General features: G+C 39.6%; 1 protein-coding gene across 1 annotated transcript in view; it reads right to left on the reverse strand.

Annotated features, from left to right (window-relative positions):
• LOC111145359 (RUN and FYVE domain containing 2) overlaps positions 1–14,461 on the reverse strand; it is a 54,662-nt gene that overhangs the window by 3,805 nt on the left and 36,396 nt on the right. Inside the window, exons 14-16 of the mRNA XM_022500216.1 lie at positions 14,216–14,345; positions 13,361–13,455; positions 2,815–2,863 (exon numbers count right to left, since the gene is read on the reverse strand). Of these exons, the coding sequence (XP_022355924.1) occupies positions 2,815–2,863; positions 13,361–13,455; positions 14,216–14,345 (274 nt within the window). The remainder of the gene's footprint in view (positions 1–2,814; positions 2,864–13,360; positions 13,456–14,215; positions 14,346–14,461) is intronic.

The following is a 14,461-nucleotide window of genomic DNA, read 5'->3' on the forward strand; positions in this document are numbered from 1 at the left end:
GTAAGAAACTCTGTAGGACAGCTATCCTAGACCATCAACTGGTCAACAGCAAGGACAAAAAAAATCCAGTCAAATAAAAATCAATTTTCATACAGATCAAAACAGAGAACACACAATATTTTGTTGAAGACAGACATAAATAAACTACAAAGAAAAACAACATAATGATGAACACAATATAGAGAACTATTAGTATAAGGAAGAGAATGTAATCAGGGAGCAAACATTCTATTATAAGCTAATCAGAGTATGCCAGTGTTTTTTTTTAAATAAGTGGTTTTTTTTTGTTGTTTTTTTTTTTTTTTTTTTAAGTTTTGAGAGAGAGAGAGAGCAAGTGTGAGAGAGGGAGAGAGAGAGAGGAGGGAAGGGGCACAGGGAGAGGGAGAAGCAGACTTCCCACTGAGCAGGGAGCCTGACACATGGCTCAATCCCAGGACCCTGAGATCATGACCTGGGCTGAAGGCAGAGGCTTTAACCCACTGAGCCACCCAGATGCCCTATGCTAGGGTTTTTAAGTTATATATATACAGTTATATATATGGTATGTTTCATAATGAAAAAAATTTTACAGAACTTAAATGACAGATGGGCAGACATCCCTACCCATCCAAAAAAATGTGAGAGCAAAATAAAATGCCTATACGCTGATGCACAAATTCTTAAAACCTTTGTCTTTTCAACTCTGCATTTTCTAGGAAGCTACAGAAGGACGCATTTCCCAAAACAAGGGAGTAAGCCAAGAAAGACATTAAAGGGTTCAGGTAACAGGAACTCTAACATATAAGCGAATTCTAAAAATGGCAGCAAAGGAAAATATCAAGACGGGGGTGACCAAACCTGACTGAAGCAGAAGAGCGAAGAACTCCACGAGGGGTGACTCCAAGGGAAAAAAACCCTGATTCATTTTGCCATAGGAAAAACTTTTTTTTTTAATATTTTATTTATTTGAGAGAGCATGAATGAGAGAGAGCATAAGCAGGGTGAAGGGCAGAGGGAGAAGCAGACTCCCCACTGAGCAGGGATGCCTGATATGGAACTCAATCCCAGGACTCCGGGATCGTGACCTGAGCCGAAAGCAGATGCTTAACTGACTGACTGAACCACCCAGGTGCCCCAACATGGGAAAAGCTTTAATCAATGAAGAATGTTAGGGAGGCACCTGGCCTCAGGTCATGATCCCGGAGTCCTGGGATCAAGCCCCGCATGGTGCTCTCTGCTCAGCAGGGAGCCTGCTTCTCTCTCTCTGCCTGCCTCTCTGCCTACTTGTGATCTCTGTCAAATAAATAAAAAAATTTTTAAAAAAAGAAGCATGTTAAGGGCGTGCCTGGGTGGCTCAGTCGGTGGAGCATTTGACTCTTGGGTTTCCGCTTAAGTCATGACTGAGCCCCTTACTGAGCCCCGTGTTGGGGCTCTATGTTCAGTGTAGAGTCTGTTTGTCTCTCTCCTTCTGCCCATCCCCTCCCCCATTACCACACCCTCTCAATAAATCTTTTTTTAGATTTTAATTGTCAGAGCACAGGCAGGGTGAATGACAGGCAGAAGGAGAAGCAGGCTACCCACTGAGCAAGTAGCTTCACGTAGGACTTGATCCCAGGAACTGGGATCATGACCTGAGCTGAAGGCAGATGCTTAATCATCTGAGCCACCCAGGCATCCCTAAATAAATAAAATCTTAAAAAAAAAAAAAAAAAAGCATATTATAAAAAAGCATTTGTATAAGAAATCTCAAATGCTCTAATACAAAACTTTATTTTTTAAAACTCAATTTAGTTAACATACAGTATAATATGAGTTTCAGGGGAAAAGCAATTATTAACTCCAGAGGGAAAAAGAAAAAGTTCAAGAAAGAAAGCATAATCACAATATACTACATGGCCCAGCAAAGAACAACATTTAAATAGTCAAAGAATGTATAGTAAATGAATTACATGAAAACTCAATTACACTGGGAGGACAATGAAGAGCAAACAGACCAGGGTGAAAGTCAGCAAAATTCCTCATCCACCATCTTAACTAGGCTATAGATAGGTCTAAAATAGCTCTTAAATAAGTGAGTGAATAATATATACTGCCTATTATTTAGAAATAGGGGGCAAAGCCGGAAGAAACAACTAAAAACTGGAAGTAGCTCCCTTCAGCTGGCAGGAGCTAGGTTGGATAAGGGACGGGGGGGTGAAGAACAGAAGACTGCTACCATGCTTTTTTTTAAATTCTTTCTAGCACTAATGGACTTTTTAAATTATTTTCACGTAACACTTTGCTAAAAAAACAGGATGCGAAGCTGTGTGGTAGGAGGCAATCTCACTGAACTATTCAGAGAGACTATTTTATATTGTAGAAGGGACTCTGTGTCCAGATGCATTCAGAACCATATACTCAAACACTGTACTAATCACTTTTCTCACATATTAACCACAATATTCAAAGCAACCTGCAAAATCATATGCCCATTTCAGAAGCCATTCAGAAGAGGAAACAAACTCCATGAAGGTATGACTTGTTGCCAGTCAAAACTAGTGACAGACCAGCACAGGAACTCAAGGACTCTCGAAGACAAGATTCATTATCAGGACATGCTTCATAGGAAGATAGAAAAAATTCTTTCCAAGGTCATTTCCAACATGATTACTGACTGATTCTAGAGATGTAACAGGGAAGGGTTGGATCCCCATCATCCTGGACACCTGTCTGGGGCGTCTGCCTCTATAATCCTGGGATTCAGGAACAGTACCTTAGCTTGATATAGGGCTTTACCTTCTATTGGAGACACACATATATCCCTACTTTCCTACTTGAGAAAGAGTTTCTACTCACCTGCAATGCTTTGTTGGCTTCTTTTATATCTTCTATTTTAAGTTTTGATCTGAAAAGATTACAAATGGGTCCGTGTGTCAGTAAATATATTAAACACAGAACATCTAGCAATTCATTCAGGTATTGGTTTTTCATAGGATATAAAATTGTATATACTAAATGATTCTAATGATCTTCTTTGACTAGTGGGATTATATTTTATATTTTCCAAAAGCAAAAATGTCCTTTTTAAATTTAAAAAATTGCTTTAGCAAAAGAATATTGGCATTTTCATGTGGTTGTGACAATATTAGTAATAGCATTTACTGTAAGCTCACAGTGCACCAGACATGTTATATGACCTTTGCATGTAAATGCTCATTTAATCTTCAAAAAAAGCCCTAACCAGGTTTTTTTTTTTTAAGATTTTATTTGTTTATTCATGAGAGAGAGGGAGGCAGAGACAGAGGGAGAAGCAGGCTCCCTGGGACTTGATCGCAGGCTCCCTGGGACTTGATCCCAGGACCCAGGGATCATGACCTGAGTCAAAGACAGAGGCTTAACCAACTGAGCCACCCAGGCGCCCCCAAAACCCACCTATTTTAAAGATCAACCAGAGGCAGCTAGGTGGCTCAGTCGTTAAGCGTCTGCCTTCGGCACAGGTCATGATCCTGGGGTCCTGGGATCGAGTCCGGCATCTGGCTCCCTGCTCTTCAGGGAACCTGCTTCTCCCTCTCCCACTGCCCTTGCTTGTGTTCCCTCTCTGGCTGTCTCTCTTTGTCAAATAAATAAAGTCTTAAGAAAAAAAAAAGATTAATCAGTATCGATAAAGTGAAGCCTGATGAGGTTTCATCACTCATAACAGGTCACAGAGGCAGTAACTGGGGAAGCCAGGATTCAAACTCTGTTCTTTGTGATGCTAAAGCCCACGCTAGCCATTATACACACTATTTCTCTACCAGATGCAAAAGAACGGTAAGAGTGGGAATATTAAGGAAAATACAATTGTGATACTTTTCACCTTTTGAAAATACGTATCAATGAACTTGCAAATTATAAATAGCACTATTTATCTGAGATCCTACTACCCAGAGAGGATAATCTGCATGTTGGTGAGTGTTTATTTTTATTATTTATTTATTTTAAAAGATTTTATTTATTTATTTGACAGACAGAGATCACAAGTAGGCAAAGAGGCAGGCAGAGAGAGAGAGGGGGGAAGCAGGCTCCCCGCTGAGCAGAGAGCCGGATTCGGGGCTTGATCCCAGGATCCTGGGATCATGACCCGAGCTGAAGGCAGAGGCATTAACCCACTGAGCCACCCAGGTGCCCCGAGTATGTGTATATTTTTTAAATGTATTTAAATTCATTTACTTAACATATAGTGTATTTTTGGTTTCAGAGGTAGAGGTCAGTGATTCATCAGTCTTATGTAACCTCTAGTACTCATTACATCATCTGCCTCCTTAATGCCCATCACCCAGTAACCCCATCCCCTCAAGTATGTGTATATTTTAAATGGAATCATCATTTATATAGTTTTCCATAAACAGCTCTTTTCAGGTAATAATAGATCTTGAAAGGCTGAGAGCTATTGGCTTGTCGTTAAGCATCTGCCACATCATTATGGTAAAATGGTTACATGGTAGACAATGAAAAATATAAAGTAATTTATATAATCATCTACTGTGGAACTTCCAACTTATTTCAAATTTCTCACCACAAAACTTGTCCATTAAAATTGGAATGACCAAAATATTTGTATTCTTTTTCATAGGAAAACTACTTAAAAATGAAATTACTGGATCAAAAGATATATAAAGTCTCTGCTCCTGAGGCAGAACAGTAGGAAATGGCTTCATACTACTAGTGTTCCTTGTTCCAAGACATAAAAACAAAATGTAATTTTTTTTTAAAGTTATTTGTTCTTAAATTTTTAATTTTTTTTTAAAGATTTTGTTTATTTATTTGACAGAGAGAGAGAGAGAGAGAGAGAGAGTGGGAACACAAGCAGGGGGAATGGGAGAGGGAGAAGCAGGCTTCCCAATAAGCAGGGAGCCCAATGCGGGGCTCGATCCCGGGACCCTGGGAACATGACCCGAGCCGAAGACAGACACTTAATGACTGAGCCACCCAGGTGCCCCAAAATGTTTTTTTAAATCTAGTTCATACTTCTACAGTGGGAAAAATCAATGTAAAACTACAGAGATTAAAAATACAACACAAAATTTTCTTGGCTAAATTCACATCTACAAAATGTAGCTGAAAAAAATGGATGCTGGAGAGAATAATGGTCAAAACAGTAACTGTGCTACACAGAAAACCAGAATATGGAATGAAAGTAGCTTAATGGCATTTGCTACAGAAATTGTTATGAAAATTCACTGGCATTGATATATATCTGGGTAAAATGCCTTTAATTACAAATAGGGACACAGCTACTATTGACCCCTCTGATATGAACTGCCAAACTACCCTAAAGAAAGGAGTAGGAGCCACAGTTCCAGTAAACAAAATATACAAGAACATCTCCTCTCTGTAAGGAGGAAACAGAGGTCCGTATTATTCATTTTAATTAGTTTTTATTTAGAAATATTTAATTGTGCAAAAATATTCAACCGTGGCATGAAAACAGCAGAGAGAAGGGCCAAGATAAAACATGAGGCTGTAATAAATGTGACACAATCGATGATGGCACTACAGGAAAAAATCCGTAAATGACAAAACCTCTGATAACCCTGAAACCTCTGCTTTGAGGAAAAAAAAAAATCTGTCATTTTCTTTATGTGGAAAGAATCTCTTTTACAGAATACTATGTTTGCAAGAGTCCTGGAAATTTGTTTTTCCAAACTAAAAATTCTTGTTGGAATTTAAGCTTTGATGAGTATAAGAGAAAAGCTGATTATCATCCTTCATATATTTTTAACTTAGTCACTCTAACACAGACACAGTAGTTTAGGTTCTCTTGAATATTCCATCCTAATATTTCATGTTCCACATTTTCTTCAAATATGAACAGCTCATTTTCATTTTGTTTAATCCTCAAATTAGTCTCTCTGTAACATAACTGATTTAGAATAACACTTAAAACCTTTCAAAATTTATCAAAAATTCTTTTTAAGAATCCTTTAATAAGAAATAAGAGTAAATACTTCATTAGTGAAAGTATTTTTCTAGTTAAAATTAACCGTTTACATTTAAAATCACAGGTTCACAAACTGGAGCAGTAGAAAGTAATTTTCATATCCAACCTCATCTGACATGAAAACAGATACTCTGGTTGTGATAATGCAAAGGTACTGTGCTAGAGGCTTTCACATGCTTATTCTCAGTTAATTAGAAAAAGCACTCTTTGGGGATTTTATAACTCTCCATTTTACAAATGTGGGAGTGGGCTTAGAGGTATTAAATAACCCTAAGTCACAAAACTAGTAAATGGTAGAGGAATCCTTATTCCTGTGAGTGATACTAATGAATACTAATTTTTAAGTTTAATCATAACTTGAAAACACAGTCTTGGGGCGCCTGGGTGGCTCTGTCGTTAAGTGTCTGCCTTTGGCTCAGGTCATGATCCCAGGATCCTGGGATCGAGCTCTACATCAGGCTCTCTGCTCGGTGGGGAAGCCTGCTTCTCCCTCTCCCACTCCCCATACTTGTGTTCCCTCTCTCGTTGTCTCTCTCTGTCAAGTAAATAAAAATCTCTTTAAAAAAAAGTTTTGGGGGCGCCTGGGTGGCTCAGTGGGTTGAGCCGCTGCCTTCGGCTCGGGTCATGATCTCAGGGTCCTGGGATCGAGTCCCGCATCGGGCTCTCTGCTCAGCCAAGAGCCTGCTTCTCTCTCTCTCTCTCTCTCTCTCTCTGTCTGCCTCTCTGCCTACTTGTGATCTCTGTCAAATAAATAAATAAAATATTTAAAAAAAAAAAGTTTTGAATGGTTCTTTCCAAAACCTAAATTTTCCCTTTTAATAAAATTAAATATGGTTCATATTATGGTTCAAATAACCTTTATCCTCCCACTCCACATTTTAAATAATACCCAAGTGGTCTATATAAAGCCTAAAGGCTCCTGGTAAATTAGAAGCAAAGATTAAAAAGTACTGATCCAATCTCAGTCCCTCCTCAACAAATTTTAAAAAGATACTCATTCATCACCCCATGTATTAGGGAAGAATTTGATATCTTATAATCACAGGAGCAGGAGGATGAAGAGGAAGAATAAAAGCGTTTCACAGATAATCTGCTGTGGTATAGGAGACTTCATAGGGGCCACTGGTCCTCCTCCAGCTTTGATAAAATTATTCTCACCACTTAAGAGGACTATGGTTAAGAAAGGATAAAACGGGGTCGGGGAACCAAAGCAAAGGGTAAAAGGAGTTCGGACTCAAAGCTCACCCTACACGTCTTAGGGACTATGGACCCAGAAACAGCAGAGGAAAACTAACAAATCTCTGCCATAACAATTCAAAGATTAACAAGGAAAAAAACCTCATAAATGAAGTAAAGAGACAAATGGAAGATGTACAATGTGTACAATTTTTAAAATCCCCTAAGAAAGGGGCACCTGGGTGGCTAAGTGGGTTAAGCCTCTGCCTTCGGCTCAGGTCATGTTCCCAGGGTCCTGGGATGAGCCCCACATTGGCCTCTCTGCTCAGCAGGGAGCCTGCTTCCTCCTCTCTCTCTGCCGGCCTCTCTGCCTACTTGTGATCTCTGACTGTCAAGTAAATAAATAAATCTTTTTTAAAAAAGATCCCCTAAGAAAAAGAGCAACCAAAAATATGCACAGGATATGAACAGGCAGTAAGCTATGAATACAAATGGGACACAGATAGATACAGATGTTCAGGAGCACCTGGCTGGCTTCACCCCTGGAGCATGCAACACTTGATCTCAGGGTCACGGGTTTGAGCCCCTCATTGAGTGTAGAGATTACTTAAGTAGATAAATACAGATGCTCAACTGTGGTTATAGTCAAAAAAATACGAAACAAGGGGCGCCTGGGTGGCTCAGTGGGTTAAGCCTCTGCCTTCGGCTCAGGTCATGATCTCAGGGTCCTGGGATCGAGCCCCGCATCGGGCTCTCTGCTCAGCGGTGATCTTGCTTCCTCCTCTCTCTGCCTGCCTCTCTGCCTACTTGTGATCTCTCTCTCTCTCTCTGTCAAATAAATAAATAAATCTTAAAAAAAAAAATACGAAACAAGATTTCCAACTATTGGACTGGCAAAAGCATTTTCTCCTACTAATTTTAGCTATATTGAAGGTGTCTAATACTGGAAATAGAGGATGATTTAGCACTACAGAATTTTACAGAGCATATTCCTTTTTTTTTTTTTTAAAGATTTTATTTGTTTATTTGACAGGGATCACAAGTAGGCAGAGAGGCAGGCAGAGAGAGTGGTGGGTGGGGGGAAGAAGGCTCCCTGCTGAGCAGAGAGCCTGATGTGGAGACTCAATCCCAGGACCCTGAGATCATGACCTGAGCCGAAGGCAGAGGCTTAACCCACTGAGCCACCCAGGCGCCCTACAGAGCACATTCTTTTTGGCCCAGCAATCCCCTCTAGGAATGTACTCTTTAGATATACTCACTGAAGTATATCAAGATATATCCACACACAAGATTTCACAGCAATATTGTTTATAAAAGAAAAAAAAAATTAGGAAGTTTAAATTATAGCACGCCCATCCTATGGAACATCTTGATGTACTGATATGGAAAAACCTCTAATATATTCTAAAGTAAAAAAAGAAATTCACAAACTTCAGAAGACCATGCAGATAGCAGTAACGGAGGCGTTAGGCATGTGTAAAAAAAAAACTTGGTCAGGGACGCCTGGGTGGCTCAGTTGGTTAAGCAGCTGCCTTCAGCTCAGGTCATGATCCCAGCGTCCTGGGATCGAGTCCCACATCGGGCTCCTTGCTCGTCAGGGAGCCTGCTTCTCCCTCTGCCTCTGCCTGCCATTCTGTCTGCCTGTGCTCGCTCTCTCTCCCTCTCTCTCTCTGACAAATAAATAAATAAAATCTTTAAAAAAAAAAAAAAAAAAAAAAAAAAATTGGTCAAAAAAAAAAAAAAACAAAACTTAGTCAAAATAACCCTTGAAAATTCCTTAAATAGCCCATAAATAGACCCTCAACTCTATGTTCAACTAATCTTCAACAAAGCAGGAAAGAATGTCCAATGGAAAAAAAGTCTCTTCAACAAATCGTGTGGGGAAAATGAAATCGGACCTTCACCTTCCACCACACACAAAAATAGACTCAAAATGGATGAAAGACCTAAATGTGAAACAGGAATCCCTCAAAATCCTTGAGGAGAACACAGGCAGCAAGCTCTTCAACCTCAGCCACAGCAACTCTTTCCTAGACATATTGCCAAAGGCAAGGGAAGCAAGGGCAAAAATGAACTACCGGGTCTTCATCAAGATAAAAAAGCTTTTAGGGGCACCTGTATGGCTCAGTGGTTAAATCCTCTGCCTTCGGCTCAGGTCATGATCTCAGGGTCCTGGGATCGAGTCCCAAATCGGGCTCTCTGCTCATAGGGGAGCCTGCCTCCTCCTCCTCTCTCTCTCTGCCTGCCTCTCTGCCTACTTGTGATCTGTCAAATAAATTTAAAAAAAAAATCTTAAAAAAAAAAAAGATAAAAAGCTTTTACAAACAGCAAAGAAAAAAAATAGTCAACAAAACCGAAAGATAACCAACAGAATGGGAGAAAATATCTGCAAATGACATAACAGATAATGGGCTAGTATCCAAAATCTATAAAGAACTTATCAAACTCAACACCCAAAGAACAAAGAATCCAATCAAGAAATGGTCAGAGGACATGAACAGACATTTCTGCAAAGAAGACATCCAGATGGCCAACAGACCCATGAAAAAGTGCTCCACATCACTTGGCATCAGGGAAATACAAATCAAAACCACAGTAAGATACCACCTTTCCCGGTCAGAATGGCTAAAACTAACAAGTCAGGAAACTAGAGATGTTGGCAAGGATGCAGAGAAAGGGGAACCCTCCTACACTGTTGGTGGGAATGCAGGCTGGTGCAACCACTCTGGAAAACAGCATGGAGGTTCCTCAAAAAGTTGAAAATAGAGCTACCCAGCATATTGCACTATTGGGTATTTTACCCCAAAGATACAAATATAGTGACCCAAAGGGGCACATGCACCCGAATGTTTATAGCAGCAATGTCCACAATAGCCAAACTATGGAAAGAACCTAAATGTCCATCAACAGATGAATGGGTAAAGAAGAGGTGAGATACATACACACACACACACACACACACACACACACACACACACACACACACACACACAGGAATACTATGCAGTCTTCAAAAAAATGGAAATCTTGCCATTTGCAACGACATGGATGGAATTAGAGAGTATTATCCTAAGCGAAATAAGTCAGTCAGAGAAAGATAATTATCTTAGGATCTCACTGATATGAGGACTTTGAGAAACAAGACCAAGGATCATAGAGGAAGGGAGGAGAAAAAAATGAAACAAGATGAAACTAGAGAGGGAGACAAACCGTAAGAGACTCTTAATCTCAGGAAACAAACTGAGGGCTGCTAGAGTGGAGGGAGGTGGGGGTGATGGGGTGGCTGGATGATAGACACTGGGGAGGGTATGTGCTATGGTGAGCACTGTGAATTGTCTAAGACTGATGATTCACAGACCTGTATCCCTGAAATAAGTAATACATTATATGTTAATAAAAAAAATAGCCCATAAAGTTCAGTATAGATTTTGAATATATCCAACCTTAAGCAGTAATTTTCATGCAAACCAAAATTTGATAAACAATGAACTAGACTAAAGGATAAAGGGGGAAAAAAGTGAATTCAGAGGTGCCCAGTTGGCTCAGTTGGTAGAGCATGTGGTTCTTTTTTAAGTAGGCTCCATGCGGGCCTACTCAGTGCAGGACTTGAACTCACAATTCTGAGATCAAAACCTGAGCCAGGATCAAGAGTTGGACACTCAACTGACCAAGCCACCCAGGCCCCAGAGCATGCAACTCTTGATCTCAGGGTTATAGGTTCAGTACATTGGGTATAGAGATTACTTAAAATCTTAAAAAAAAAATGAGGAACTAGAGTGTATCATGCTAATTGAAGTCACTCAGTCAGAGAAAGACAAATACCATATGATTCACTCATATGTGGAATTTAAGAAACAAAACAGATGTGCAAAGGGGAAGGGGAGGAAAAAATAAGAACAGAGAGGGAGGCAAACCATAAAAGACTTTCTAGTTAAGAGAGCAAACCGAGGGTTGCTGGAGGGGAGGTGGGTGGAGGATGGACTAAATGGGTGATGGGTAGTAAGGAGGGCACTTACTTGAATGAGCACTGGGGGTTATATGTTAAGTGATGAATCACTAAGTTCAACTCCTGAAACCAATACTACATTATATGTTAACTTGAACTTAAATAAAATTTAAAAGTGAATTTAGCTATCTGAACAATAAAATGATCATGCCTTAAAAAATAAATTAATAAAAAATGATCATGCCTTTAATAAACCATACAGTTGGGGCGCCTGGGTGGCTCAGTGGGTTAAAGCCTCTGCCTTCCGCTCAGGTCATGATCCCAGGGTCCTGGGATCGAGCCCCGCATCAGGCTCTCTGCTCAGCAGGGAGCCTGTTTCCCCCTCTCTCTCTGCCTGCCTCTCTGCCTACTTATGATCTCTGTCTGTCAAATAAATAAATAAAATCTTTAAAAAAAAAAAACCATACAGTCTTTAGCATCACATGGGAGATGGGCGGAAAATAATACACATTCCCCTTTTACTCTAATCTGTTTTAATATTTACCCTTTATGATCTTAAATGTAAGTATTATTTTTATTGTGCAATTGTACATTGCTGAGTCCTTGGCGCTTGGAATAGTATCCGAAACATAATACAACCTTAGAATTTGTCAAATGAATAAATGAGAAAGTAATAAGCGCTTAGCATAAGGTCTAGGTCAAAGTGCTCACTAGGTGAATGCCACATTAGAATTGAAATCTTGCTTATTAGACTCATAATATAAATTGTTCTTTGAATTTATAGAAACAAAAATAGCTTTATCTTTTCTTTTTTAAAGCCAATTCTATCCCCAATGTGAAATTCAAACTCACAACGCGACCCTGAGATCAAGAGTCACATGTTCTACTGACTGGGCCAGCCTGGCACCCCAGTAGCTTTATCTTTTTGAGAACCTGTATTTCCTTTTGTGGTTTTAGTGAACTACTCTTTTCCATGGCCTTGGAAATTGCTATCGAGAATTTTTTTTTAAGATTTTATTTATGTATTTGACAGAGAGAGAGACCACAAGTAGGCAGAGAGGCAGCAGAGGGGTAGGGGGAAGCAGGCTCCCTGCTGAGCAGAAAGCCTGACGCAGGGCTTGATCCCAGGACCCTGAGATCATGACCTGAGCTGAAGGCAGAAGCTTAACCCACTCAGCCACGGAGGGGCCCCGGTCTCGAGATTTCTTAATCTCATCTTTAGCAGTGAAGTCTCCATTCCAGTTAGGATTTCTATTGAGTTTGTTACAAATGATATATACGTACATATATATGACTAATATATATGATGAGATGTTCACATATGAATTTGCTATGAGGTTCACTAAGGTTTACTAACTCTGAGGACTGATAGTTGGGAGAGGGAGGAAACTGCGCTATTTGAATTTTTAATCACATAAAACATCAAAGGGGGTTATACAGGTGTTAAGATTATGGGCACTACAGCTTTCTTTTGCTTTTCTGTAGTGTGTTTTTGTTTTTTAACATGTCAGTGATACTTTCAATCTAAACTAAACCTTCTGGGGCTCATCCCAGATACTTGGGAATATGTTCAATCAGGGCACAAGGACGGAGCTCCTAACCCCAAGCACAGACCACGTGGAACAAGGAGGAAGGTGAGAAAGACAGAACACTGTTGCTCCTTCCTGTCTTTCTAGCAACACGGTAACACCTGAATGCAGCAGAACCAACCACATTGCATGAAGTTAAGCCCCGACTCTAGCATAAAACTCTCCACTTCTCACAATGTTAGCTCCTTCTCAAAACAGTCTGAAAATGATCTCTCCAGATATTTTGGAAATTTGATTTCTCTTGTTCTGGGGAAAATATACTAAATGAACTTTTGAATTATCTAATTTGAATAAATTAAATAAGAGTCTTAAGCGTTTAAAGCTACAATGTATTAAACTGAACCTAACTTTCGTTTATCTTTAAGGTTTTTTTATTTTTTATTTTATTTTTTTTAAAGATTTTATTTATTTATTTGACAGAGAGAGAGAGATCACAAGTAGGCAGAGAGGCAGGCAGAGAGAGAGAAGGAAGCAGACTCCCTGCTGAGCAGAGAGCCCGATGTGGGGCTCAATCCCAGGACCCTGAGATCAGAACCTGAGCCAAAGGCAGAGGCTTAACCCACTGAGCCACCCAGGTACCCCAAGGTTTTTTATTTTAATAGTTCATATCTTTCTTTCTATATTTAAGCTCTTCTGCCTACTTGGTTTGGCATACTCCTACCTTTAAAAAAGTCAATGACTACATAGATGAAGGAAAAAAAGAGAAATTACTCGCTAAGTTTGTTGCCAAGTTCTTGAAGAGCTTGCTCCTGTTCATGATATATTTTTTTCAACTGCTGATTTTCATCCTGGATGTTAAGGAACTCCTTCAAAACAATAAAAGACAGAAAATGCAATTTAAAAGAAATAAACAAGAAACTCCCCACCGTATACATACTAATAATTAGGAACATATATCCTTTAGCTTTTTATAAAAAACAGAACTCTATGTCCAAGCTCTCTCATAGCTATGCCATCAACTATCACCTATTTTCCATTCATTTAAACTCTACTAGTTTTCTTTTTTTTAAGACTTATTTTGGAGGGAGGGAAGGACAGAAGGAATCTTAAGCCGGAGCCTAGTAGAGGGCTTAGGGCTCAATTCCATGACCCTGAGATCATAACTTGAGCTGAAACCAAAAGTCAGATGCTCAGCTGACTGAGCCACCCAGGTGTCCCACGATTTTTTTTTTTTTTTTTTTTTTAAAGTAAACTCTCTACCCAACATGGGGCTTGAACTCATGAATCCAGCCAGGCACCCCTTCTTATTGGTATTTTTAAATACAACCAGTATATTCTGCCTCTTTAGTATAAATATAAATTATGATTTCTTTTTTTATTAAAGATTTTATTTATTTATTTGACACATAGGTGGAGATCACAAATAGGTGGAGAGGCAGGCAGAGAGAGAAGGGGAAGCAGGCTGCTGAGCAGAGAGCCTGATGTGGAGGCTCAATCCCAGGACCCTGAGATCATGACCTGAGCCAAAGGCAGAGGCTTTAACCCACTGAGCCACCCAGGTGCCCCTCTCTTTTTGAGTAACTTAGTTTTCAGAGATACAATTTTTAAAGTTTTACCACCATTTACTTTTTTAAGATCAATGATTTGTTGGGTCTCATTTCGAAGATGAGATAAGGCATCTTTCTCCTTTTGAAGATCTTCCTGCAAAGTCTGCCTCCATTCCTTCTCAATCTTCAAATCAGTTTCCAGCTGCACCCTTAAAGGACAAACACACAGAAATTTAGTGCTATTTCTCACAGAACAGCTGTCTGCTTTCTTTAATAACACCATCTTTTTTATTATTTTCACTTTTGTACATTTCTTCAAGTATTT

Source organism: Enhydra lutris, unplaced genomic scaffold (assembly GCF_002288905.1).
Source record: "Enhydra lutris kenyoni isolate GAN:26980312 unplaced genomic scaffold, ASM228890v2 scaffoldscaffold12, whole genome shotgun sequence".
NCBI lineage: Eukaryota > Metazoa > Chordata > Mammalia > Carnivora > Mustelidae > Enhydra > Enhydra lutris.